This window comes from Sciurus carolinensis, chromosome 4 (genome assembly GCF_902686445.1).
Source record: "Sciurus carolinensis chromosome 4, mSciCar1.2, whole genome shotgun sequence".
In the NCBI taxonomy this organism is placed as follows: Eukaryota; Metazoa; Chordata; class Mammalia; order Rodentia; family Sciuridae; genus Sciurus; species Sciurus carolinensis.
Genome location: NC_062216.1, coordinates 5,639,200 through 5,665,669, shown reverse-complemented (window position 1 = coordinate 5,665,669; position 26,470 = coordinate 5,639,200). Strand labels below are relative to the sequence as shown.

Genomic DNA, 26,470 nt, shown 5'->3' with positions numbered 1-26,470 from the left:
GTAAACGCAAGGACAGCTGCAGGCATAGAATAGGCACACGAGGGGGGCATGCTCTAATCACATCGTTAACTAGCCAATCATTGGAATTCTCTGGTTGTTTACTGTATAGCTGGCCGCTTTTGGCTCAGCGCCAGGCGCCATCTTGACCGTGCCCAAGGCTGGGGGTCCCGGAAACCCCGACAGTGCTGCGTGAAGTAAGACAGGTACAGAAGGGGAGTATTTTGTTGTCTTAAAGCAGAGCCTCAGCTCTCCACACTCACTGTGCAGGTGCTGGTCCCATGGAGTTCCAGCAGTTGGTTCCAAACCTAGGCTGCTGTCCCCATTGTGAATGGAAAGTCAGGATGGAATTTGTGCCTTCAATGCACAGAGTTTTCACTTTCTAGTACCCACTATAAATGTTATACAAAATAAAATCAGTTTTGACAACCAGAGACCCAAGCATTTCTGATCCACCCATCACTGACTTTAAACTTGTTAGATCACCCAAGCCTGTTGAAGCCTTCTCCACCTGCTCCCACGTACGAAAGAGACTTCAACCGTTTCAGATTTGTTAAGAAGAAAATGTGTCTTCTAAACACAGCAGCTAGGCTTCTAAACAAGGCTCAGCTTCACACTTGAATGGTAAGCAACCTCCACATCCTCGCCTGCATTTCTGACATTTTCTTAGACAACAGCCCTCCTAATGGGGCGAAAGGGTAATGCACTGTGGCTTTGATTTGCATGTAATGGAGAGCTGATGATTTTATGCAATTTTTCTTGGATTTGTTGGTCATTTTTATTTCTTCTTTTAGAAAGTGTCTATACATGTCATCTACATTTTATTACAATAAAGTTTGTGTGTTTGTGGTTGTTGTAAGATTTCTTTTGTTTCAGTTTCAGTGATTTAAGCTCTGATTTTAATTATTTCCTTTCTTTTACTGCTTTTTGGGTTGATTTGCTCTTCTTTACTAGGGCTTTGAGATGTTATGTTAGGTCATTTATTTGTTGACTTTTTATTCTTTTAGTAAATGAGCTCAATGCAATGAACTCGTAATACTGCTTTCATAGTGTCCCAGAGATTTTGGTATGTTGTATTGGTATTCTTATTCACATTAAGTATTTTTTCATTTCATCCTTAATTTCTTCTACCATCCATTAGTGTATTATTTAGTCTCCATATGTTTGTAGCTTCTATTTTTTATTTTATCCTTGATTTCTAATTTCAGTCCATTATGATCTGATACAATGCATGATATTATCTCCATTTTTTTGTATTTACTAAGAATTGCTTTGTGGCATAATGCTACCAAGAAAAAAGTGTATTTGCTCATTGATGGATGAAATATTCTATGTATGTCTGTTAAGTACAAATTAGTGATTGTATTACTTAGTTCTATAGTTCTTTATTTAACTTTTGATTAGAAGATCTGTCCAGTAGTGATAGAAGTGTGTTAAAGTCTCCCGGTATTATTCTGTTGTGGTCTATTTGATTCTTGAAATTGAGAAGGGTTTGTTTGACATACATAGATGCTCCATTGTTTGGAACATAAATATTTACAATTGTATATCTTGCTGATGTACAATTCCCTTCAGTAGTATGAAATGTTCTTCTTTGTCCCTTCGGATTAACTTTAGCTTGAAGACCACTTTGTCTGATATGAGGATAGAAACCCCTGATTGCTTATGCAGTTCGTATTAGAGATATATTTTCTCACATCCTTTCACCTTCAGTCTGTGGATGTCTTTGCTCATGGCTCTTGGAGACAAAATATTGTTGGGTCTTGTTTTTTAATTCAATCTACAAGTCTATGTCTTTTGATTGATGAGTTTAGGACACTAATATTCAATATTACTGAGATATGACCTGTATTCCCAGTCATTTTGGTTTATTTCTGGCTTTTAATTTGATTTAGATTCTCTTGATTATTCCTTTAGTGTAGTTGTTCTCTTTGCTGATTTTCATATTTTTTTCACTTCATCCTCATGGAACATTTTATTGAGGATGTTCTATAGTGCAGGCTTTCTAATTGTGAATTCTTTTAATTCTTGTTTATTATGGAAGGTTTTAATTTCATCTTCAAACTGAAACTTAATTTTTCTGGATGTAGAATTCTTGGTTGGCATCCATTTTCTATCAGAGCTTGAAATATGCTGTTCCATGACCTCCTAGCTTTGAGGGTCTGGGTTGAGAAATCAGTTGAGATTCGTATTGGTTTTCCCCTATATGTAATTTGCTTTTTTTCTTCTCATAACCTTTACGATTTTATCCTTACTTTGTATTTTAGTCATTTCCATTATAATAGGTCTTGGTGTGGGTCTGCTAAATTTTGTGCACTTGGGGTCCTATAAGCCTCATATATTTTATTTTCCATTTCATTCTTTCGGTTAGGGAAATATTCTGATATTATGTCATTGAGAAGATTGTGCATTCCTTTGCTTTGTATCTCTTCTTCTTCTATTCTGATAACTCTTAAACTTGATCTTTTCACCTTATCCCATAATTCTTGCATATTCTGTTCATGGATTCTTATCATCTTCTCTGTATGGTCAACTTTATTTTCAGTATTAAATACTTTGTCTTCATTGTCTGAGGTTCTGTCTTCCAAATGGTTTAGTTTGTTGGTGATGCTTTCCATTGAATTTATAATTTGATTTATTGATTCCTTCATTTCAAGGTCTTCTGTTTGTTTTTTTCACAAACTCTTCATTGAAGAGATCTTTCACTTCTTGTATTTTCTTTTTTATTTCACTCTTTATACCACCCTTTACTTCACAGATCACATTACCTATGTATATTCTAAACTCCATTTTGGACATTTCTTCTACTGTGCTGTCACTGACTTCTCTTATTGGGACATCTTGGTTGGTTTGTGGCATTTTGCTCCCTTATTTTTTCATGTTGCTTGTGTGTTCTTCCATCTAGTTTTATGGATCTGAGGCAGTACAGATTCTACCCTGTAGACTTATATTGTCACTGAAGATTTCCAGTATCCTGCCCCTCAAAGGAATACTAGCATCAACAGCATTACAAGAAATATACAGCCTCAAATCTAATAGCTCCCAGCAAGGCGTCCACTGCCCTCTCTCTATAAACAACAAGAATGAGTTCAATCACTGTCCACAATAAAAACAGAATATTTGCCAAACAGATTTATAGTCTCCAATAGTGGACAAAGAAAGAACAGAAACAGTGAAGGATATGATGTTCATGAGGGAGAAAGAAAGAAGCCAGAAACAAATATCCACAGGAAGAATCGAAGTGGAACCAGCAGCAGAGATCGGCTGTTAGTTGACGTTAGAGAGGGAATCTAGGAAGAGAGACAAGTGAGGGAAAGAATACATACAAAGAGAGGAAAAAAATATATATATATGTATATAACAATATACAGCAGAATTGCAAAACACCATGTGTATATCACCGTCTTCAACAAACTTATGCGCAAAAAATTCCCTGCTCCATTGGGGGGGGCAAGAACGGAGGAAGGAAGGACTGTATAGAGGGAAAAGAGGGGTGGGAGGGGTGGGGGGAAGGGAAAAATAACAGAATGAATCAAACAACATTACCCTATGTAAATTTATGATTACACAAATGGTATGCCTTTACTCCATTACAAACAGAGAAACAACATGTATCCCATTTGTTTACAATAAAAAAAAAATTCCCTGCTCCAAATATAATGGAGAGGGATGCCGGAGAAGAAAAAAAATAAAAATAAAATAAATCTCAGTGGAAAATTGCACAACTGCCTCTGCCAGCATCCAAAAGCCTCTTAGTCCTGACTCTGACTTCACAAGACCACCTGGCCCAGACAGGCCCTGGCAGACCCAGTCACTGTCTCACCAATCTGGGCCTCAGATGTATTGGGTTCAGCCACATTGCAATTCCAAGATCTCAATGCACTGGGATTTGGAGAGAGACTACCAGGGTTGAGCAATCCTGAGAGACAGTAACTAGATGGCAGCAACCCACAGTCCAGGTGCAGCCAAACCCGCAGGCACCCCGACACTGAACCTCCAGGTCCTGGCCAACGTCCCCAGACAGGGGAGGCTGCATCCCAAGTTGGGAGAGGCAGGAAACCCACCAGCACCCCAAACAAATCCCAGGCTCTGGCAAGCGCCCCAAAATGAACATGGCCGTGTGCAACAAAATCTGGAGTCTCCCTGGCAGCGGACCTCTGGGCAGTGGTGGCAGTGTTAGTAGTTGTCAGTGGCGGCAGGTAGGGAGTCAGCAGCAGCTGCAGGTGTCAGTGGCATTGGCAGCAGTTGGGGGGACTGTGGCAGCGGTGGCGGTGGTGGCAGCTGTGGCTACGGCTGCAGCAGCACCCAGAGAGACCTACAAGGAGCGGCAACGGCTTTGGTGACACAGTGTTGGCAGCAGCAGCAGTGCCTAGAGAAAATATCTCTGGCACCTGCAGCAGCGGTGCCCAGGTGCAGCTGTGACCCAAGAAAAAAACCTCTGGGCGGCGGCAGCGGTGCTCTGCGCAGGCGCAGGGCGTGAGCAGCAGCGGCTGGGGAGAACACACTCCAGGCATCTGAGGCAGCGCCGCAGGGACAGCGCTCCCGCCCCGGAGAAGACCTCCAGGCCGCACCCTGCGGGGCGGTGAGGAGGCAGCGCCCTCCTCAGGGAACCTCTTAAATTAGCAGTATTAACAATACATATTAAATGTGTATGTGTACATATAACATACAAAATACAGTACATGTTACATACTTTACATAATAAAGTACTACATTATTCAAAAACCAAACACGTTTTCATGGTAACAAATTACAAATTTTTGTTCATCTAATCACATGTACAAAGTTTTTAAAAATGGGGAAAAAATGAACAATGTTCTCCAATGAAATATCCACTGGATCAAAGCTGATTAGAACTACTACCTCCTTGTTCAGGGCAAAGACAAGAAAAAAACTTGGAAAGTATGTTGATGAATGTAAAACTTCCACAAGACGTATGCATCTGTATTCCCAATTTGAAAATGAAGAGGACAGATAAAGAAATAGATGTTTTATTCCTCAAATGAAACTAAATAATTATAGGAAATATTTATGGAAAATAAGGAGGCGGGAGGCATCTTAACATCACCTTTGAAGGGAAAATATGCAAAACTGTACTGCGAGAACTGCTATCACCCCAATGATGCCGTCATAACCCCAAGGCCTCTAGCCCCCACTACAGCAATGGCCAAGTTCTCCAAACCTCTGGCCTCCATGAAGCAATGACCAAGCCATCACACTTGGTCAGAATCAACTTTGGAATGCTGGAATCTGTGTTTAAAACTTTTAGAAAGTAGGGGACAACTTAACAAATAAAGAAGCCGCTGAATTTCCTGAAGTCGGAATGGTGACCTTTTCACTGACCCAGCTCAGGTCCTCCTCTTCAAGTGTGGCAGTCACCAAGGCAGGGAACCCACATTCCTGTGCACAGTGGTAGGCCAAGCAGTGCTTTCAGTTGCTGTCCTGTGTCCAGATTTCCCTGGTGGCTTCCAGAATGATAATCTCAAGGCTGAAATGCACCCCAGGTAATGTTGCCACAGCACTTGATGAAGTACACTACCTCTGCTCCTTAGGTAGGTCAAGAGATTACTTTTATAAAGGTTAAGTGGGTGTGTCAAGAGGTAGACAGACCAACAAGACTAGGAATGAAGATGCTGGGGAGGGAGAAGATTAGGGAAAAGCCATGAACAAGGCCTGGTGACTGTCCCAGCCTTTACTGGACTGAGCAAGTAAAAGAAAAGATAGTGTTGTAAACTTCCTAGATAAGCATTTTAGAAGAGAAGCAACACAGCCAATCTTCAAAGACTGCCAGCATATTTTTGTAAGTTTTTACTCTAGGTTTTTGTGGAACTCTTATTACATTAAGCTAACAGAATAGCAGTTTCAGTGGACACACACCCAACAAAATCCCTTTCAAAGAGAATTCAGAGAATCACTGAACACAAAAACAAACACAACCCAACCCAAGTAGCAACAACACCCTGGAAAGCCAGAAATATTTGTTTTTCAGTTACCCCATTCTAACATTCAGAATATCCAGCACTCAAGCTTTCCAGAAATATCATACATTCCATCCTCAGGGAAAATGAAATTAACAGGCACTTCTTTTGTGTTGTTGTTCTAATTAGTTATGCATGACAGTACAATGCATTTTGACACCTCATGCATAAATGGAGGAGAACTTCTCATTCTTCTGTTGTACATAATGTAGAATCACACTGGTGGTGTAGTCATATATGCACAAAGGATATTAATGTCTGATACATTCTACTATCCTTCCTATCCCTAGGCCCCCTCCCCTCCTTCACACCCCTCTACCTAATGCAAAGTGCCTCTTAACAGACACTTTTGAGGAAGAGTAGACAATGAACTTTTAATGACCAAGTTTCTTTGTGACCAAACTTGAGTCAGGCTCCTGACCCTTCTCTTAGACCCATCTCTGTACTTCTTTAGAAAATCCAATTTTAGCAAAGATCCCTACTAAGTCACTTTAGCAAGAACCTCCCCCATACCCAATACCTATTCATACTGATATCTGATTGGTTTCCACACCCGCTCATCATGCTGTTTTCCCACCGTGGCTTGTCTTCAGCCAGGATCCAGTTAGGTTGCCTAAGCCAGCATACTCCTTATGGTGTTTCCATTCAGAATTCTCCATTCACTGACCTCCACTGTGATCCTTGGCTATAGATTCCTGCCTGCCCATTCTGTACTCAGAGTTGCTCCCAATCTCTGTCCCTGTGGCTATGGTCCCTTATCCCCATCTGAATGTCCTGAATAAAGTTTTTCCCACCATCCTTTGAGAACTGTCATTGAATAATGTTTTCATTTAACAGTAGACTAAGGCTTTTAAACACTGTCTCACTTATACCCAGAAAAGTTGAAGAAACTTTTAGGCCATGGCCTAAGAACTAAAGGAAAACTGGAAAAATGTTTCATAAAATGGAATATTTCAATAAAGAGATCATGATGTAAAGTATAGAAGTGGAATAGAACAAAAATTCTGGAACTGAGACTTTCAGTAGCTAACATGAAAAATTGTGAGAGGATTCCAATATCAAAATGGAGCAGGCAAAAGAAATCATCAGTGAGTATCAGAAAAATCAAATGCAATTATCAAGGAGAATTTCATAAACAGGTCACAGATGGTGCTGGCACACTGGGCCTGCTGCTTTCTTCCTCCCAACAGACTGGGCCCATTGTTGCCCCATGCTGTTGGCTCTGACAGGAGGCCTCCTGGAAGGACTGCCCCTCACAGGCAAGCTGTTGGTAAGCGTTCCTGCATCGCTGGTTCTGTGGTTCTACCACATCGTGGACAATTTTCCTTGGAAATTCCACAAGAGCCTTGGGTCAACATTTCACCCTTAGGACAGGACAGCACTCACACCAGAGAGAAACCACATGACTACCACCCACATGGGAGTCTCCAGTCAAACTTCTGCCTTAGGACTCACTACGGCTGCCCAGTGTGATACCACACTGGTCACTGTAGATAAATCCCAGTAGGACATGAGCTCTTCTGAGAAGGGGGCAGCTCTAGAAGTCCCCAGAACCAGGACAAGCTCTGCTCCCAGCAGGCACCAGAACTACATGGTAACACAGTAGGGCAGGTGTGACTCCTGGTATAGCCACCAGATAGGTCTCTCATTTGGGTGTGGACACTCTTGTCATACTTATACAATAGTAAAACCAATGAATCATGCATTTCTAGGAATGTATCCCTGTCATGAAGTAATACATGACTATTGATTGATTTTTTCAGCAAAGGGGTGTTATGGTTTAGATATGAGGTATCCCCTAAAAACTCATGTGTAAGACAAGAAAGTTTAGAGGCAAAATTATCAGATTATGAGAACCTTGACACAATCAGTGCATTAATCCCCTGATAGGTATTAACTGGGTAGTAACTGTAGGCAGGTAGGGTGTGGCTGTAGGAGGAGTGTCATGGGGGCGTGCTTTTGGGGGGTTATATTTTGTCCCTGGTGAGTGGAGCTCTGTCTCTGCTTCCTGATCATCTTGTCCTGAGCTGCTTTCCTTCTCCATGCCCTTCCACCATGAAGTTCTGCCTCACCCTTGGTCCTAGATCAATGGAGTCAGCTGTCTGTGGACTGAGTCCTCTGAAACCATGAGCTCCAAATCAACTTTTCCTCCTCTAAAATTGCTCTCAGTAGGTCTTTTGGTCACAGAGATTTAAAAAAAAAAATGACTAAAACAGGGTGTCTGTGTATGGTGCGTAGGTTGACCCTGTAGTTCTGGACTCAAGCAATCCCCTGCCTCAGCCTTTCAAGCAGCTGCAACTACAGGCACACCCTGCCCATATGGATCCCTTTAAAGCAAAAGGAGCAGGCGTGCTTATCCTTGGAGCAGAGTGAAAGACAGGTGTGGAGATACCTTCCAATGCACAGCAACTTTGGGAGGCAGAGGCCCACTAAGGAGAGTGGATCATAATGGTTTAAAGAGGAAAGAATAAGGTTTCATCCTTACCAGAGTTTCCCCCTCATTTACTTCAGAAGTAAGCGCAGTTTTTAGCTGATTCTTACTTATTGATTTCTTAAGTTTCCATATAATTATATGTTGTATCTTGATTCTTCTATTTTAAACTTTTCAGATTTATGTGTCAAATGAACAATTAGACTTCCATTGTCTTTCAGCAAACATTACGGCCACAAGGACGCACCCATGCCTTCCATCCTCATCCCTCAATATCCCTGCTACGTCAACACTCAGGGTTTGCACTGCCGTGGCTGTCCAGCCTCTCACAGATGCCCACCTTGTTCTATCCTGCCCGGTTTACATCTGCCCTGATGTTATTTTCTTGTTCTTGATATTCATAATTTTATATATACTTACTTTATATATACTTACTTCAACCCTAAATCATCTACTGTCTGAATCTCTTCTTTAAAACTTCATTCTTTTCCAGTAGTCTTCTCAATTTCTTTTTCATATAGAACTACCTCCTGGAGTTTTCTAAACTATCACACCCCAAATTGTTGCCATCTGTTATGGTTTGAAAATTATGTGGGGGCTGGGGTTGTAGCTCAGCAGTAGAGTGCTCACCTAGCATGTGTGAGGCACTGGGTTCCGTCCACATATACCACATATAAATAAGTAAAATAAAGGATATTGTGTCCACCTACAACTAAAAAATATATGTATCTACATACAAATTATTTGAGTATATCCCCTAAAAGTTCACATGCTGAATGTTTGGTCCACAATATAATGGTGCTGATGCGGAGGGACCTTTAAGAGATGATGTGATCATGAGAGGACCACACTTGGGAAGGATTAATGGCATTTACAGGATGGAGTGAGTTCCTGCCAGGCAGTTTGTTGTAAAAGAGCAAGCCTGATTCCTCCCTGCTCTCTTGCTTCCTGGCTTACACATGTGCCTTTTGCACATAAGGAAACTGGTTCATTGAGTAGCGGTTGAAAAAATTGGGGTACTAGGTGAGTAGTCCAGTTTCTTCTCTGCCCAGGGGAAGCTGGCAGCTGAAGTTCATTGCCCACCTGCTCTGCCTGGAGCAAAGGAGAGGAGGAGTGCAAACTCCTGCAGACCTGTCATGACTGGGTGCTCTTTTAACTTTTGCCCTAGTGTACCCATGGACCTAGTGAATTTCAGGGCCCATCAGAACTCAGAGACAAGTGGGTTAGAGGCCAGTCTCTCAGGTAGCAACCAGGAAAGTTGAGGGGCTAGATGGGCAGTCCACCTCCTCAGGAGAAGCTGAGGGCCTGGTTTTTATTAAAAGTGTGAGTACTAGGGAAGAGTTGAGACAAATGCACCCAACCCTATTCAACTCCCAGAGGACCAGTGATTGCTAGGCCCGCAAGCTCCCAGAGACAGTTGAGTTGGAAGCTAGCTCTCTGGGCAGGCAGCACTAGAAGTTTGGTCTAACTTCACCCAGAAGGAATATAAAGTCTTGGTTTTATTGCTGGAGCAAGCTGGGTGAAGAAGCTACCAGACACACCCACATACCCATCCCAGAGCCCAGAGAACTAATGATTGCCCGCCCCAGATACAGGAGAGATAGAACCAGACACTTGGACAGTAGCTGGCAAAGTTGGAACATTAGGTGTGCAATCTGACCCTTTGCAGAGAGAAGTCAGGAGTTGGACTTCACTGCCTCTTCACTCTGTTCTGAGCCAGGGGAAAGAGGCACAGGACATGTTGGCATGCCCACTTACAGTCACCTCTTTGTTTGCCACGGTCCTGAGGGATGAGTGAGTGCTAATCCCTGGCAGCTTTCAGAGACAAGCAAGCTAGAGTCAGGTCCTTGGGTAGGGGCACTCGGTGTGCAGTCCAAACTCACTCTCCAGGGAGAAGAGCTAGAGGAGTGTGCAGCCAGGCCAGTTCCAAAGCATCTGCAGTTCCTGTCTGCACTCCCCTGGCCCTAGGCATGGTGCAGCCCTTCCTTGTATCCTTGCACGTGGCCACCAAGGAGGAAGTGAGTGACCAATGTCCAAGTCTTCCAGGCTCTTTCTTTGGGGTCAGTCAACAGTGTGTTGGGGCATGCTCAGTCCTGGGGTTGACTGACTTAACTTCAGAAAATCCAAATCCTGGAGGTCAAAGAGAAGATTCAGAGAGGTTTGCCCCCACTCACAGCACAGCTACTCCCGTGTGTGTCTTCCCCTTTTTAATTGTCATAGCTGCCGCTTAGCTTTTAATGTTTCTGTTTCTTTTTGCAGCAAAGAGGTGTTAATTCAGCTCGGCAGCCCCCGATCTTTACTTCAAAGGAAAGGCATTCCGCCTCACAGCGACCATCCAGTTTCGCGCACAGCCGTCTTCTATGAAAGCTTCCCCCAGCTAAGTAAAGAAAGCAGTTAGTCCTTAGTTACCTACATGGGAAGGAAAAAATCATCACCAAGTCAAATTCAGAATCCTCGATCACCAAGTCTCCTAGCGATCGAGTGTGAATTTAAAGTTCAGAAAATCGGGTGTTACTCATATGCCTGATCTCAGAGCCCTGGTGCAGTACATGCCACATCTTCACCAGATATTCAATCAGGAAGGACAAAAACATCATACGTAGGTTACACAGAAACAGAATGTCTTTTCCTGAGAAGGAGGCAATATACCATCTAATTCCAAAAAACAATCCTTTCCGACAAGTTGATTTTAGTATCTCCAAATTAATAGTGTCTGATACAGGCCAAAGAGTTAGATGTACCATGTGCAGTATCGGCATTTAGTGAGAGACCACAGTGTACCTTGGCACAGGATCTTAGAGTTTCATAGTTTTAGATTAAAGATTGAAGAAACACGGTACTAGTCTTCCTCACTCTATCCTGCAAAGTACAGGACTGAAACTTGTGTTTACCTCTGGCAAACAAATTTAGAGGGAATAGGTAACAAGAGTTCACTCAAAATAGGGATTAAGTGGAAGAGAATACAATTTATTTTGAATGATTTTTTTTTAATTTGGTAATACATGTGCTCAGGAGAAATGGTTGAACTAATTGGCAGTTACTCTCAAAAGTAATACTTAGAAAGAATAAATTGAGGGGAAAAAGGGTGTCTATTAACTGCAGTATACATAAAATGTTACCATATCGATAGCACCCAAGTTGGGATTAAACCAATGTAAACCTGCTCAAAGTAAGCAAGAAATTTTAAAAAGTCCAATGTGTAACTCAGGTTATAAACATCTGGACAGATAATCAACATGAAATATGTATGGGATGTCCAAATACTGAATTGGGGCAGAGAATAAGAAAAAGTAATCAATGGGACAAATGACAATAAAGTGAAGGTAATTGTTAGCTGTCACAGCACAGGGTGTGTTCCTGACTCTGATGGAGCAGTTACGTGAATACAGAGATTGTCCCCAAGTAGTCATCTTTCCTGTCAGACCTTCAGTACTAGAACTGGTGGGTTTAGCTAGACACAGAGACACTCAGCTTAGAATGTCAGCTTCTAGCTTCAGTTTTCAAGATGACCACATTATTAAGTTTGGGCCAATGAAATAGGAGGGGAATGGCAAGCCCTGGTCCTGTTGAATCATGTCCATCAGTGTCTGTACTGATGTCAGACACTGATGAACAAAGGATGCTTGCCTATCAGAGCATCCTTTGAACCAGGTAAAAGGGTGCATGCTGAGGATGTCAGGGTTGACCTTCAACCTAATCTCAGCATAACTCCGTGAAGAGCCTCCAGCCAACCTAGTTGATGTACTCATTTTTGAACTTTCATATAAAAAAGAAATAGACTTCCATGTCTTTTCAATCGCTCTATTTTTAAGTTTCCTTATTATAACACATCATCCTGTAATTAATGTAGCAAAGTTCCTTAATCTTAAAAGAAATCCTATTTTCAGTTCCATTGTTAGAGAGGAAGTTGAAGTACAAACAGCTGACGAGGATTGAAATCAAGTTTCAATCTCAAATAGCTGAGTTTTCTGATCTGCGTTCCCTTATATTGATCATTAGATCCACCCTGGTCTCTGAGACTTCACAATTGTTGTGTTCAGAGTGGCCATAATTTGTGCCCCACTTGTGCTTATTATTGGATTTCAGCATGCCAGGGCTCAGCTCTGGAGACTGCAAGCTCTTAAGAACCTACTTCTACATATTGATGGGTCTAACGTGGGGTCCTGGTGCGGGTGGTGGAGAGAACACTTTAAAATGTTTTTCCCTGACTGGAACCCGCTGTATGACATCTAAGGAAAGAGACTGAGGACAGAGACTTGGGACTGATTGTGCTAGCAAGTGCCTCCGGCATGAGAGCGTTGCTCCTGACTGTCCTTTAGGTCTAAGCCCCTGGTTTCAAGAAGGAGCCCTTTGAAGAAGCCGAAGTCTCAAGAGCAAGTGAACCAAGATGTTAGTGGTTTTAATGATATGATTTTTAATCATTATATAAGAGCTGAAAGAATGTCTGTCCTAAGGATAGGAGGATTAGGCCAACTAATGAAATGTGGAAAACTGCCAGCTACAAGCTATTAACTTGATTTAGACTACAAAAGCTTTACTTTCCTCAATTAACAAAGTGTTTGGGGGTTGCCTCCCCTGAGACTTCCTCCTATTTTAAAGCAATCATCATGGCATATGCTGAAGATGGGTTGAAGATTACAAAATCAGGAAAGAGCTCTAAAAACATAAAGAAGCCCAAACCCTTTGGTAAAGTTTTTAGGAAAACAAGCCAGACCACTTCTGGTGGGAGATGATTTGTGTCAGTGGGTCCCTTTGTTCTGTTTATGAGCTCAGGAAAATATTCCAGTGACTGGTTTGCCTGGGACCTTCATAGGACACAAGAATGAATGAGGAATTTTTTTAAAAAACAAAACTTTCTTCTCCAAAGACAGATCCTGAACCATCCACCAATTCTACCTCTCTAAGGACTTTCCTCTTACCTGGGAACATTTGAGCAACAAGAATGAGGCCAGCAAAAATTATGGAAAATATTCTCATGGCTTCAGACATCTGTGGAGAGATGAAGAAGGAGGTACGGTAGCTAGAGTCCAGTTCTTTAATCAAGGGAAGTTCACAAAGTTGCATTCTCTGGAATGGCTTTAAATCAGCTTTGGCTTGTAATGCTCAGTAGGAACAGACTCTTCATGCTCCAGTGAGCAGCATGTGGGCTGACAGATCAGATTTTGCCTCATCGCCTCTATGAGACTGTCTACCTATCTGGGATAATCTGTGCTGTGACTGTCTGGACTTCTCCCACGTTTCCTTCAATCCCCATCTGAAGGACCACCAACTATTCTATAAGCTTTATGAACACAACTCAATTTAAGATCCTACCTACAGCTTACTTGTCTTATTTTTACTTGTCCATTTTATCACAATTAGCACATACTCATCTGAACACGTGTGGGGTTCGTTCCCTCATGTGCACACCTTGCAATGAAAAACTTTGCCCTCCTGACTTCTGCCTCCCAGCTCACTTCCCAGTGCCTTATCACTCCTCTTCTTGATGATCATTTTTCATCTAGTTTTCTTTCATTATTTTTTAGTTTTCAAGTCTGAGAGAAGTCACATGATACTTGTCTTTCTGTGTCTGGCTTATCTTGATTAAAATGACATCCTCTAACTCCGCTCATTTTCCTGAAAACGGTGGGTATCATTATGCTTCAAGGCTGGGAACACTCCATTGTGCATGCATAGGATAGTCTCTCCATTCATCACTCTTTGTAAAACACATTTATTTATGGATTTATGTATGTATTTATCTTTATTTATTTACTTATTTTTATGTGGTGCTGAGGACGGAACCCAGTGCCTTGCGTGTGCTAGACAAGCACTCTGCCGCTGAGCTCCAGCCCCAGCCCTTCCATCTGTCTCTTGATGGGCGCCCAGGCTGACTCCATATGTTGGCTACTATGAAGAGTGTCGCAATAAATACAGACATTCGAGTGACTCCTGTACACTGACTTCATTTCCTTCAGATGCACACCACAGAGTGGGATAGCTGGATCACAGGGCAGCCTATTTTCAGCTTTGGAGGGACCTCCATGCTGTTTCCACTATGGCTATGCTGACTTACATTCTCCTCAACTATGTCTAAGGACTCCTTTTACTTCACATCATTGCCAGTGCTGATTATTTTTTTGCTTTTATGATGATAGCCTTTGTAACTGAAGTGAGATGGAATCTCAGGGTTGTTTTGATTTGCATTCCCTGATGGCTAGATATATTGAGCATTTTTTCATATATTCATTTGTTGGCCATTTATATTTCTTCTTTTAAAAAGTGCTATTCAGTGCTCATTTTTAATTGGATTGCTTGTTTGTTGGATGTCATTTTATAAACTCCTATTGGATAAACAGCTTGCAAGATTTCCCTCCACTCAGTAGGTGTAAGGAGCAAAATTAAATGTGTGACATTCTGTGCTGTGTAACTTGCAAAAAATAACCCGTTTACTCTGTGCTGTGTAACTTGCAAAAAACAACTTGCTTGTGCTGTAATGAGGTAATGACGTGGTGTTGCCCCAAGATAGGATTGACGTTGCCCCCGAGTTGGAGACACGTGCAACTGACCCCAAGTAAGGTAACTGACTTACCCCTGACCAAGACCAGCTGGCAGGGTCTGATAAAAAGGATTTAAAAGGACTCATGTTGAGCCTAGCTCTAGTCCCCGTTTTACACCAATGACACCAGTGTTGCAACAAGCCTGGAGGGGACTCACTGACTTGCTCGTTGTTTGATGGACCATCCATCACCCTGACCGTGACCAAGACGTTCCTGTGGAAGTGACAGTGGAGCTGCCCGTGTGCATCCTGCCTGAGACGTTTCTGCCCAGCCTGCCTGCCGTGACCTCGCCGCCCTCCTTCGCCTTCCAACCGTCCTCTCCTATCAGGACTCCAGGCGGAGGGAGTTCCCCAGCGAGGTCTCCTGAGCTGTCTTCCTGACGGACCTCTGGCAGTCGCTGCCCTTCGACTCAAGACACGTCACACGGGAGTGGACCTTAGGAATGGGTCTCAGTAAGGAGTGAGTCTTGCTTATTCGGGGCTTATAATAATTTGGTGATTAAGTAATGTGTGATATTGGTGTGACTAAAGTTAGAATAACTCTAACAATTGTGTGATCAGCATCAAATAAAAGCCAATTGATTTTGGACCAAATTTACTCTCATTGACTCCTCTTTGCCGCTCGTGATGACAGTAGGTTTTCCTCTTCACTCTGCTCATTGTTTCCTTTGCTGTGCAGAAACTTAAATTTTCCATAATACCACTTGTCAGTTCTTGCTTTTTCTTCCTGTGCTTTGGAGTCATGTCCAGGAAATTGTCTGTGGTCTTGAAGTGTTTCCCCTGTTTTCTCATAGTAATTTCAGCAAGACGAAGTCCTCTGTGGCTCCCAAGCACCCTTCCACCAAGAGCCTCCTGCCAGAGCAGATAAACTACCACCTAGAAATTAAGGGTGAAATTGCTGGAGAAGACAACGAGCTGCTGCCATTACTAACAGATGTGCATGTCGATTCCACAGATCCTGTGTCTCCTCCGCAGGTAAAAGACGCTGAAACCCAGCAAGAGTAAAGGCGTTCCAAAGGCCAAAATTTGATGTGATGAATGTTTAGAAGATCCCCAGTGGCAACATTTGCACAGTAGGAGCAGGAATACGCCACTTAATTACAAACTTTATCCAGAAATGTGGACTGCTGAGAAAATAGTTCAAGAATACCATTCAGAACTGAAAGATGAAAATTCCCTTCTCAAGGATTTTGTTCCTTTTGAGTCAAAATCTTCCCTCCTGAAGAAATGAAGTCACAGAATTATTTTTCCTCTGTGTACTTCCTATCCCCATATCCTGTTTATGTCCTCATTTGAACATATTAAGTTGTAGAAATTATTGAGTGTATAACGCTATCTGCTTTGAAAGCATATTATTTATTGATCTCTATTGACTTCTCAGGATTGGTCACATAATTTACTTTTCTTCTAAATTAATTTGGTTTGCTATGCGTATGTCAGCAGGGCTCATCAACATAGCTACAAATTTACTATAAATGAGAGATATTATGCTATTTTAGGCATACGACATAAGCTTTTAAATTGGTCACATGACCCAAATCTCACATTTAACATTCAAAGTTTTGCCTTCCAATTTAAGGGGTTAGTTCATTCTTGTCAGAGATATTAAAATAAGAGTTTTCCTGACTCTTTGTGATCTTTTCTTGTTAGAAAAAGAGTGCCAAAGACTAGCATTTCCCAAATAAAGTAAGGCAGGAAACCCAGTACAAAATCAGTGAAAACACATTATAGTAATAATAAGAGTATTATTGCTGCTCTGGTGAAAAGGCATTGGCAAGGATTTCTTTTGTTTTGAATTGGTTCTAAGTGTGGAATGATGTTTTTAAAGCTGTAAGAAGTAATTGGTGAAGTCTATGAAATGTGAGTAGTCTTTTTTTTTTTCTTTTTTTTTTATTGTATACAAATGGGATACATGTTGTTTCTCTATTTGTACATAGAGTCAAGGCATACCATCTGTGTAATCATATGTTTACATAGGGCAATGATGTTTATTTTTTTTTCCTTCCCCCCCCACCCCTCCCACCCCTCTTTTCCCTCTATACAGTCCTTCTTTCCTTCATTCTTACCACTCTCCTTATCCCTAAACCTAAACCTAACCCAAAACCTAATGCTAACCCCTCCCACCCCCCATTATATGTCCTCATCCGCTTATCAGCGAGATCATTTGTCCTTTAGTTTTTTGAGATTGGCTTATCTCACTTAGCATGATATTCTCCAATTTCATCCATTTGCTTACAAATGCCATAATTTTATCATTCTTCATTGCGGAGTAATATTCCATTGTATATATATGCCACAGTTTCTTTATCCATTCATCAACTGAAGGGCATCTAGGTTGGTTCCACAATCTGGCTATGGTGAATTGAGCAGCAATGAACATTGATGTGGCTGTATCTCTGTAGTATGCTGATTTTAAGTCCTTTGGGTATAGGCCAAGGAGTGGGATAGCTGGGTCAAATGGTGTTTCCATTCCAAGCTTTCTGAGGAATCTCCACACTGCTTTCCAGAGTGGCTGCACTAATTTACAACCTCACCAGCAATGTATGAGTGTTCCTTTTTCACCATATCCTCGCCAACACCTATTGTTGCTTGTATTCTTGATAATCGCCATTCTAATTGGGGTGAGATGAAATCTTAGGGTAGTTTTGATTTGCATTTCCCTTATTACTAGGGATGTTGAACATTTTTTCATATATCTGTTGATTGCTTGTAGATCTTCTTCTGTGAAGTGTCTGTTCATTTCCTTAGCCCATTTGTTGATTGGATTATTTGTATTCTTCATGTAGAGTTTTTTGAGTTCTTTATAGATTCTGGAAATTAGCACTCTATCTGAGGTATGGTTGGCAAAGATATTCTCCCACTCTGTAGGCTCTCTCTTCACATTTCTGATAGTTTCCTTTGCTGAGAGAAAGCTTTTTACTTTGAATCTATCCCAGTTGTTGATTCTTGCTTTTATTTCTTGTGCTATGGGAGTCCTGTTAAGGAAGTCTGATCCTAAGCCAACAAGTTGAAGATTTGGACCTACTTTTTCTTCTATAAGATGCAGGGTCTCTGGTCTGATTCCAAGGTCCTTGATCCATTTTGAGTTGAGTTTTGTGTAGGGTGAGAGATAGGGGTTTAATTTCATTCTATTGAATATGGTTTTCCAGTTTTCCCAGCACCATTTGTTGAAGAGGTTATCTTTTCTCCATTGCATATTTTTGGAACCTTTGTCTAGTATGAGAAAATTGTATTTATTTGGGTTTGTGTCCATGTCCTCTATTCTGTACCATTGATCTACCTATCTATTTTGGTACCAATACCATGCCGTTTTTGTTACTATTGCTTTGTAGTAGAGTTGAAGATCTGGTATTGCAATACCCCCTGCTTCGCTCTTGCTACTGAAGATTGCTTTAGCTATTCTAGGTTTTTTATTCTTCCAGATGAATTTCATAATTGCTTGCTCTATTTCTGCAAGGTACATCATTGGGATTTTAATTGGAATTGCATTGAATCTGTATAGCACTTTAGGTAGTATAGCCATTTTGACAATATTAATTCTGCCTATCCAGGAACATGGGAGATCTTTCCATCTTCTAAGGTTTTCTTTAATTTCTTTCTTTAGTGTTCTGTAGTTCTCATTGTAGAGGTCTTTCACCTCTTTTGTGAGATTGATTCCCAAGTATTTTATTTTTTTCGAGGCTATTGTGAATGGGGTAGTTTTCCTAATTTCTCTTTCTGAAGATTCATCACTTATGTATAAAAATGCATTGGATTTATGAGCATTGATCTTGTAACCTGCTACTTTACTGAATTCACTTATGAGTTCTAAAAGTTTTCTGGTGGAATTTCCAGGTTCCTCTAAATATATGATCATGTCATCAGCGAACAGGGATAGTTTGAGTTCTTCTTTTCCTATTCGTATCCCTTTAATTTCTTTGGTTTGTCTGATTGCTCTGGCTAGAGTCTCAAGGACGATGTTGAATAGAAGTGGTGAAAGAGGGCATCCCTGCCTTGTTCCAGTTTTTAGGGGAACGCTTTCAGTTTTTCACCATTTAGAATGATATTGGCCATGGGCTTAGCGTAGATGGCCTTTATAATGTTAAGGAATGTTCCCACTACCCCAATTTTTTCTAGTGTTTTGAGCATGAAGGGATGCTGTATTTTATCGAATGCTTTTTCTGCATCTATTGAAATAATCATGTGATTGTTAACTTTAAGTCTATTGATATGGTGAATGACATTTATTAATTTCCAGATATTGAACCAAACTTGCATCCCTGGGATAAAACCCACTTGATCGTGGTGCACTATCTTTTTAATATATATTTGTATGCGATTTGCTAAAATTTTGTTGAGAATTTTTGCGTTGATGTTCATTAAGGATATTGGTCTGAAATTTTCTTTCCTCGATGTGTCTCTGTCTGGTTTAGGTATCAGGGTGATATTGGCTTCATAGAACGAGTTTGGGAGGGTTCCCTCCTGTTCTATTTCATGGAATAGTTTGAGGAGTATTGGAATGAACTCTTCTTTAAAGGTTTTGTAGAACTCGGCTGAGAACCCATCTGGTCCTGGACTTTTCTTTGTTGGTAGGCTTTTGATGACCTCTTCTATTTCATTGCTTGAAATTGGTTTTTGAAGTTGTGTATGTCCTCCTCGTTCAGTTTAGGTAATTCATATGTCTCTAGAAATTTGTTCATGTCTTCGAGGTTTTCTGTTTTGTTGGAGTATAGTTTTTCGAAATAGCTTCTAATTATGTTTTGTATTTCACTCGTGTCTGTTGTAATGTTTCCTTATTCATTCTGAATTTTAGTTATTTGAGTTTTCTCCCTCTTTCTCTTTGTTAGTGTGGCTAAGGTTTTATCAATTTTGTTTATTTTTTCAAAGAACCAACCATTTATTTTGTTAATTTTTCCAATTGTTTCTTTTGTTTCGATTTCGTTGATTTCGGCTCTGATTTTAACTATTTCCTGTCTTCTACTACTTTTGGTATTGGTCTGCTCTTCTTTTTCTAGCACTTTGAGCTGTAGTGTTAAGTCGTTTATTTGTTGATTTCTACTTCTTTTTTTGAATGCGCCCCGTGAAATAAATCTTCCTCTAAGTACTGCTTTCATAGTGTCCCAGAGATTTTGATATGATGTGTCTTTGTTCTCATTTACTTCTAAGAATTTTTTTATTTCCCTCCTGATGTCTTCTGTTATCCATCCATCATATAATAGCGTATTATTTAATCTCCAGGTATTGGAGAAGTTTCTGTTTTTTATTCTGTCTTTTATTTCTAATTTCAATCCATTATAATCTGATAGAGTACAAGGTAGTATCTCTATCTTCTTGTATTTGCTAATAGTAGCTTTGTGGCATAAAATATGGTCTATTTTAGAGAAGGATCCATGTGCTGCTGAGAAGAAAGTGTATTCATTCTTTGTTGGATGGTATATTCTATATATGTCCGTTAAGTCTAAATTGTTGATTGTGTCGTTGAGATCTATAGTTTCTTTATTCAATTTTTGTTTGGACGATCTATCCAGTAGTGAGAGAGGTGTGTTAAAATCACCTAGTATTATTGTGTTGTGGTCTATTTGATTTCTGGAATTGAGAAGGATTTGTTTGACGTATGTGGATGAGCCAATGTTCGGGGTATAGATATTTATGATTATTATGTCTTGCTGATTTACGCTTCCCTTAAGCAGCATGTAATGTCCTTCTTTATCCCTTCTGACTATTTTTGGTTTGAAGTCCACATTATCTGAAATGAGGATGGATACTCCAGCTTTTTTGCTGTGTCCGTGTGCATGGTATGTTTTTCCCCATCCTTTCACCTTTAGTCTATGGGTGTCTCTTTCTATGAGATGAGTCTCTTGCAGGCAGCATATTGTTGGATCTTTCTTTTTAATCCAATCTGCCAGTCTGTGTCTTTTGATTGATGAATTCAGGCCATTAACATTCAGGGTTATTATTGTGATATGATTTGTATTCCCAGTCAATTGACTCATATTTGTTTTTGACATGATTTGGTTTCTCCTTTATTTGGCTATTCCTTTAGGCTAGCGCCTCCTGTTGCTGATTTGCATCGTTGTTTTTCATCTCTTCCTCATGGAATATTTTGCTGAGAATGTTCTGTAATGCTGGCTTTCTTTTTGTAAATTCCTTTAGCTTTTGTTAATCATGGAAGGATCTTATTTCATCGTCAAATTTGAAGGTAAGTTTTGCTGGGTATAAGATTCTTGGTTGGCATCCATTTTCTTTCAGGGCTTGGTAAATGTTGTTCCAGGCCCTTCTAGCTTTTAGGATCTGGATTGAAAAATCTGCTGATATTCTTATTGGTTTCCCCCTGAATGTAATTTGATTCTTTTCTCTCGCGGCCTTTAAAATTCTGTCTTTATTTTGTATGTTAGGTATTTTCATAATAATGTGCCTTGGTGTGGGTCTGTTGTAATTTTGTATGTTTGGAGTTCTATAAGCCTCTTGTACTTGGTTTTCCATTTCATTCTTCAGATTTGGGAAATTTTCTGTTATTATTTCATTGAATAGATTGTTCATTCCTTTGGTTTGTTTCTCTAAGCCTTCCTCAATCCCAATAATTCTTAAATTTGGCCTTTTCATGATATCCCATAATTCTTGTAGATTCTGTTCATGATGTCTTACCATCTTTTCTGTTTGGCCAACTTTGTTTTCAAGATTAAATAATTTGTCTTCAATGTCTGAGGTTCTGTCTTCCAGGTGTTCTATCCTATTGGTTATGCTTTCTATGGAGTTTTTAACTTGGTTTATTGTTTCCTTCATTTCAAGTATTTCAGTTTTTTTTTTTTTCAGTATCTCTAACTCTTTATTGAAATGATCTCTTGCTTCCCATATTTGGTCTTTTAACTGTTGATTGGTGCGAACATTTAATGCCTGCATTTGCTCTTTCATCTCCTCCTTCAATGCCTGCATTTGCTCTTTCATCTCCTCATTAGCTTCCCTGATCGTTTTAATTACGTACATTCTGAACTCCCTTTCTGACATTTCTTCTACTGTGCTGTCATTGGGTTTTATTGATGTAGTATCTAGGTTTGTTTGGGACATTTTCTTCCCTTGTTTTCTCATATTGGTCAGCTGTCAGTGGGACCCTGAGATATTGCAGTTTTCCGCTATTGGCTTATAGTTTCCTGGTAGATTTCCAGTGTATCACCTCCCAGCCTTCAGTAGCCTGATGTCTTGAAGAATCTGATAATGCAGTGCATCGAAGAAAACTGCCCCTAGCCCCCTACTGGTTCCACGGTTTGGAGCTGGCTCTGTGCGGAAAGGCTCTCACTGTGGGCCTGCACCGTGCAGCTGGCCGTGTGGGAGGAGCCCACTGCGGAGTGTGGAAGGCTACCTGGGGAAGACTGTAGCTGCCTTGCCCGGCTCCAATAAGCCACCTCTATCTGGGCCTGCCACCCGGACCGAGATTTACCCAGTGGGCAGACTCACCTGTGGCTCTATTTCAGTCCGAGTCTCTCAATGCCTCCCCTTCTTAACTCCTGGGTTCTGGAGCGACTGGGGGTGCAGTCACCCTCTAGGCTGCCATCTTGGATCGCCCGTGAGCAGTCTCTACCTAGACAAAAGGACATAGGTAAGGCCGAAGATTTCAGAGAGGCAGGCAGCACTGGGAACTATTTATACAAATAACTTTTGTTTTGGTTTAATTTAGAAATACAAGAAATTTTCAAATAAATCAAAGAAACAGGGTAAGGGAAATTCAGTGATCAAATGTATATGCTTTCCAACTTTCATCCTAGTTGAAAGAAGAAAGGAAAATAGCAAGTGGAAGCACAAAAAGTGATCATTGAAAGGGAGCTGGGGAATCGCCGCCTCCTTAATGCAATACAGGTGGGAGAGCGGCAGGCATCTGCAGCAGGACTTGATGGACTGCGTGACTGGAGCTCAGCCCCATAGATTGCCACCCGGGTGGATTGTGTGACCTCTGGAGATTGAATTTCTACTATAAAACAAGTACATTGTGGCCTTAAGTCAAAAGGTTACTGTGAAGACAAATGAAACAGAAAAGGACAACAACGGACCACGCAAATACTAATTATTTTTTAAATTGAGAACATGCCCGAGGACACTCAACCTAATTATCTGTGGTTTATGATACCCAGGATCAGAATTGAGGGTTTTAAAATCCTACTACATTTTTGTTTCCCTGTTTTGCCAAAAGGAAGTAATTTCAGAAGAGCTGTCGGTGGGAGTTGTGAGAAGCGGATCTGTCAGTGCTTCCAAGGAGGGTGGCGCCGCGGCCTCCAGAGAGTCCCCTGCACGTGGTGAAGAGCCCAGAATGGTGGTGGCGCCGGCCTTTGTAGTGATGCTGAAAACAGAGGGGACTGCCACGGGAAACCTTAAGCTGGTTTTCAAATGCAGTGTCATGTGACTAAACTACACCTGCTTTACTTAAGGTTCAATCCAGCAGTTTTTCAAGAAAATATGAAACAATTCTAGCCAATAAGAAAAATGTATTTTAAAATTCCTGAAATTCGGTCAAACTGATGGGTTTTTTTTTTCCATAAAGACCAGTACTCGAATCACTAGTAGTACTATGTCTGAGCCATCCTGCCTGTTCAAAGCTAGCTGTGTGGTTAGGCAACTGTGATTGTGGCTTCTATTACATGATATCATGTGGTGAAATAAGTACCTTCCATATGATTAAGAAAAGAAAGAAATATGGAAAGAAGGTCTTCCCACACCAAGCAAATACACATCAAGATGCAGGGCTAGCTACAAATATACAGTTTCATTTCATTTTTATTTTTAATTGACACATAACAATTGCACATGTGTGGGAGGCATGTGATCATCTGATAAATGCATGCAGTATGCAATCATCAAATCAGGGTAATCGGCATCTCCTTTTGTTGGGAATCTTCAAACTCTTCTCTCCTAGTTTTTTGAGATATATAATAAATTGTAAGACAGTATGAAGGTTCCTGAAAATATTAGATTTCTCACATTCTTTAGAAATCAGTGGTCACAAGGCAACAAAACATCTCCAAATGCAAGTAAGGACAGGAACCTCCAACAAAGGTAGGCATGAGCACTTGATAATCCCAGGCCTGCTGCACCAGACCAGGCCCTGGTAAAATGGTCTCAGGTAAAGTCAATAAAGAACTTGTAACAGGCCGGGTGCAGTGGCACATGCCTGTGATCCCAATGGCTGGGGAAGCTGAGGCAGGAGCAGCTCGTGTTCAAAGCCAGTCTCAGCAAAAATCGAGGTGCTAAGCAACTCAGTGAGACCCTGTCTCTAAATAAAATAAAAAATAGAACCGGGGATGTGGCTTAGTGGCCTAGTGCCCCTGAGTTCAATCCCTGGTATCAAAAAAAACCACAAAAAACAAAAAACGTGTAATAGCAATTATAGACCAATATGATACTCCGGGGGCCACAAAAATAAAAGGGAAATTCATACCAACTTCTAACTTCCTCTCCACATAATCCCATAATCCCAAGTGTCACAGAAAAGTGATTGGCACACCGAGGTGGATATGCTGAGAAAGCTTCTTTGAATCTTTGACGATGCAGGCTTGGTGGGGAAAGGTGCCACCATGGAAGGCACTCATGGTAGGCTGGGGCTTACATGTCCCCGAATGTCCATGTGATGCTTGCTTAGCATCCCAATGGGCACAACTGGGAGGCAATCAGGTGGCCCTATGTCCTTGGAGGAATGCCTCTGAAGGGGACTGTAGGCCCCTGGTCCCTTCCCCTTTCCCTCACTTTGCTTCCTGACCAGGAGGTGAGTGGTTTGTTCCACTACATGCTTCCCCTACTATTATTGCTATTTTACCAACTTCACCCTTCCCTTATCAGTTTTCCCTTCATGTATTGTGTAGCTTGATGTTAGGTGCATGTGCGTTTATCATTGCTTTATCATCTCACTTGATCGATTGGCACATTTATCATTATATCCTGCCATTGTCTCTAGTAGCATTTTATTGCTTGATGTTGGTATGGCCACTATACCTCTCTTTTGCTTACAGTTTTTATGACACATACTTTTTCATTCTTCTAATTTCAACCTCTTTGTATTTTTAATCCAAGGTGCTTTATTATTTTTTGTAGACAGTTGAATCTTATTTATAATCCATTCTGCCAATCTCTAATTGAGTGATTAATCCATTTGCATTTATAAAGTGGTATGAATGTCTGCCATATTAGGATTTGTTTTTCCAAAGATGCCCATGTTATGTCCCCTTTTATGTTTTAAGTAGATATGAAATTTGCTACTCTAATTCCCTTATTACCTTTTACTATATATTTAGTTATTTTATAAATTATCACCTTGGTGATTAGCATAATTTATAGCCACCTAGATTGGATGAATGCCAATTTTAATACTAGACTAAACTGTATATAGCTCCATTCATTCTCCCTCATTACTGCGGTAAGAGGCAGTTGGAAAGTTCTGAAATATGAGATTTCCTTGCTGGTCTTGAGGGGCAAAATCGCCATTTTATAGAAGGAGCCACGGCAGGTGATTCTACACAGTCTCTAGTTGCTGGGGTTGGTCAGGTGGCTCTCCTTGTGTGAGTTTGGAAGAGATCTCTTGCCCTCAGTGAGATCACATCTCTAGTCAACCCTTGGGAAGACTTTGGTTTTAGTCTTGTGAAATTTTGAGCATGGAAACCAGTGCCCAGTGTAGATTCTGACCTACAAAAGTGTGGGATAATATGAGCTATTTTTAGCTGTTATATTTATGGTGTTTCATTTAACAGCAAAGTAAATGACTACAGAAGTATTTTAAGATGTCATTTAGAGGCTCCTGAACAGACCCTAGCATTGTGTAATGTTCTAAATGGTTAGTGCTCTTTCTATTTGACCTCTTATGAGTTTTCCTCAAGTCCTCTCTCCCCAGAGGTGTGTCCTAAAACCTCTCTCTGCTGTTTTTTTGTTTTTGTTTTTGTTTTTGTTTTTGTTTTTGCCATAACAGGCTGCATTCTGACTCTTTTCCTGCTAGGACTGTTTTGGACCAATGACTCACATGGTGTCCAGGTGGCCATGGGGATCACGCTGCTGGCCGAGCTGCATCCTAACTGCAGCCACACCTTCCTCCCGTCAGGTAACTCCAGCCAAGGCTTTTCCCTGCCCATGTTTTCATGTGTGAGCGGACGTGAGCACCATGGGTTGTACATCAGTTTCTCCAAGTAGACTCCCTGAAGCTCATCGGACAGGTTTCGTGTGAGACGCTTACCTCAGCCTTCTCAAGAGGCACAACCAAGGCCCAACCTCAGCACGCCAGTACATTGCCATGGAAGTTGTTTCCTGGCTTTTATCTTTCCTCCAGGTTCAAGTAAGTGCCCAGCTGAGCAGTCCAGAATCTATTATGGGGTAAGATTCTTTACTAATCTGAAATTTGTGATCCAGGTCCTCAGTTGGGCCAATGGGCATTCATGACCTTTAGGTTTTATTCTGAATCATTTGAGACTTCAGCCCAGACTGATCAATCTTGCTCTGAAGACATTGTTATTCCACTTCAGGTGAGGGGATTTTGAAGTAGAACCCAGACACAAGAAGGAGTCATGTGACCCTAGTATA

General features: G+C 41.0%; 1 protein-coding gene across 2 annotated transcripts; it reads right to left on the bottom strand.

The window, feature by feature from the left end:
• Positions 1 to 9,722: 9,722 nt before the first annotated feature.
• Positions 9,723 to 22,422, bottom strand: LOC124982618 (beta-defensin 13-like). Of its 2 annotated transcripts, XM_047549567.1 has the most exons (3): positions 22,376 to 22,422; positions 13,326 to 13,395; positions 9,723 to 10,783 (listed from the first exon to the last, which is right to left on the bottom strand). In XM_047549567.1, the coding sequence occupies exons 2-3, from the start codon at positions 13,393 to 13,395 to the stop codon at positions 10,641 to 10,643; spliced, it is 213 nt and encodes a 70-aa protein (XP_047405523.1). In that variant the 5' UTR covers positions 22,376 to 22,422; the 3' UTR covers positions 9,723 to 10,640. The 2 variants fall into 2 exon arrangements, with proteins under 2 accessions (XP_047405523.1, XP_047405522.1); XM_047549566.1 differs by lacking the exon at positions 22,376 to 22,422 and having other exon boundaries at positions 13,326 to 13,478.
• Positions 22,423 to 26,470: the final 4,048 nt, after the last annotated feature.

Coding starts and splice junctions, on each gene's coding strand:
- LOC124982618 (XM_047549566.1), bottom strand. CDS start 13,470: ATGCAACTTTGTGAACTTCCCTTGATTAAAGAACTGGACTCTAGCTAC. Junction 10,784..13,325: donor TGTTGCTCAAATGTTCCCAG/GTAAGAGGAAAG, acceptor TTCTTTACTTAG/CTGGGGGAAGCTTTCATAGA.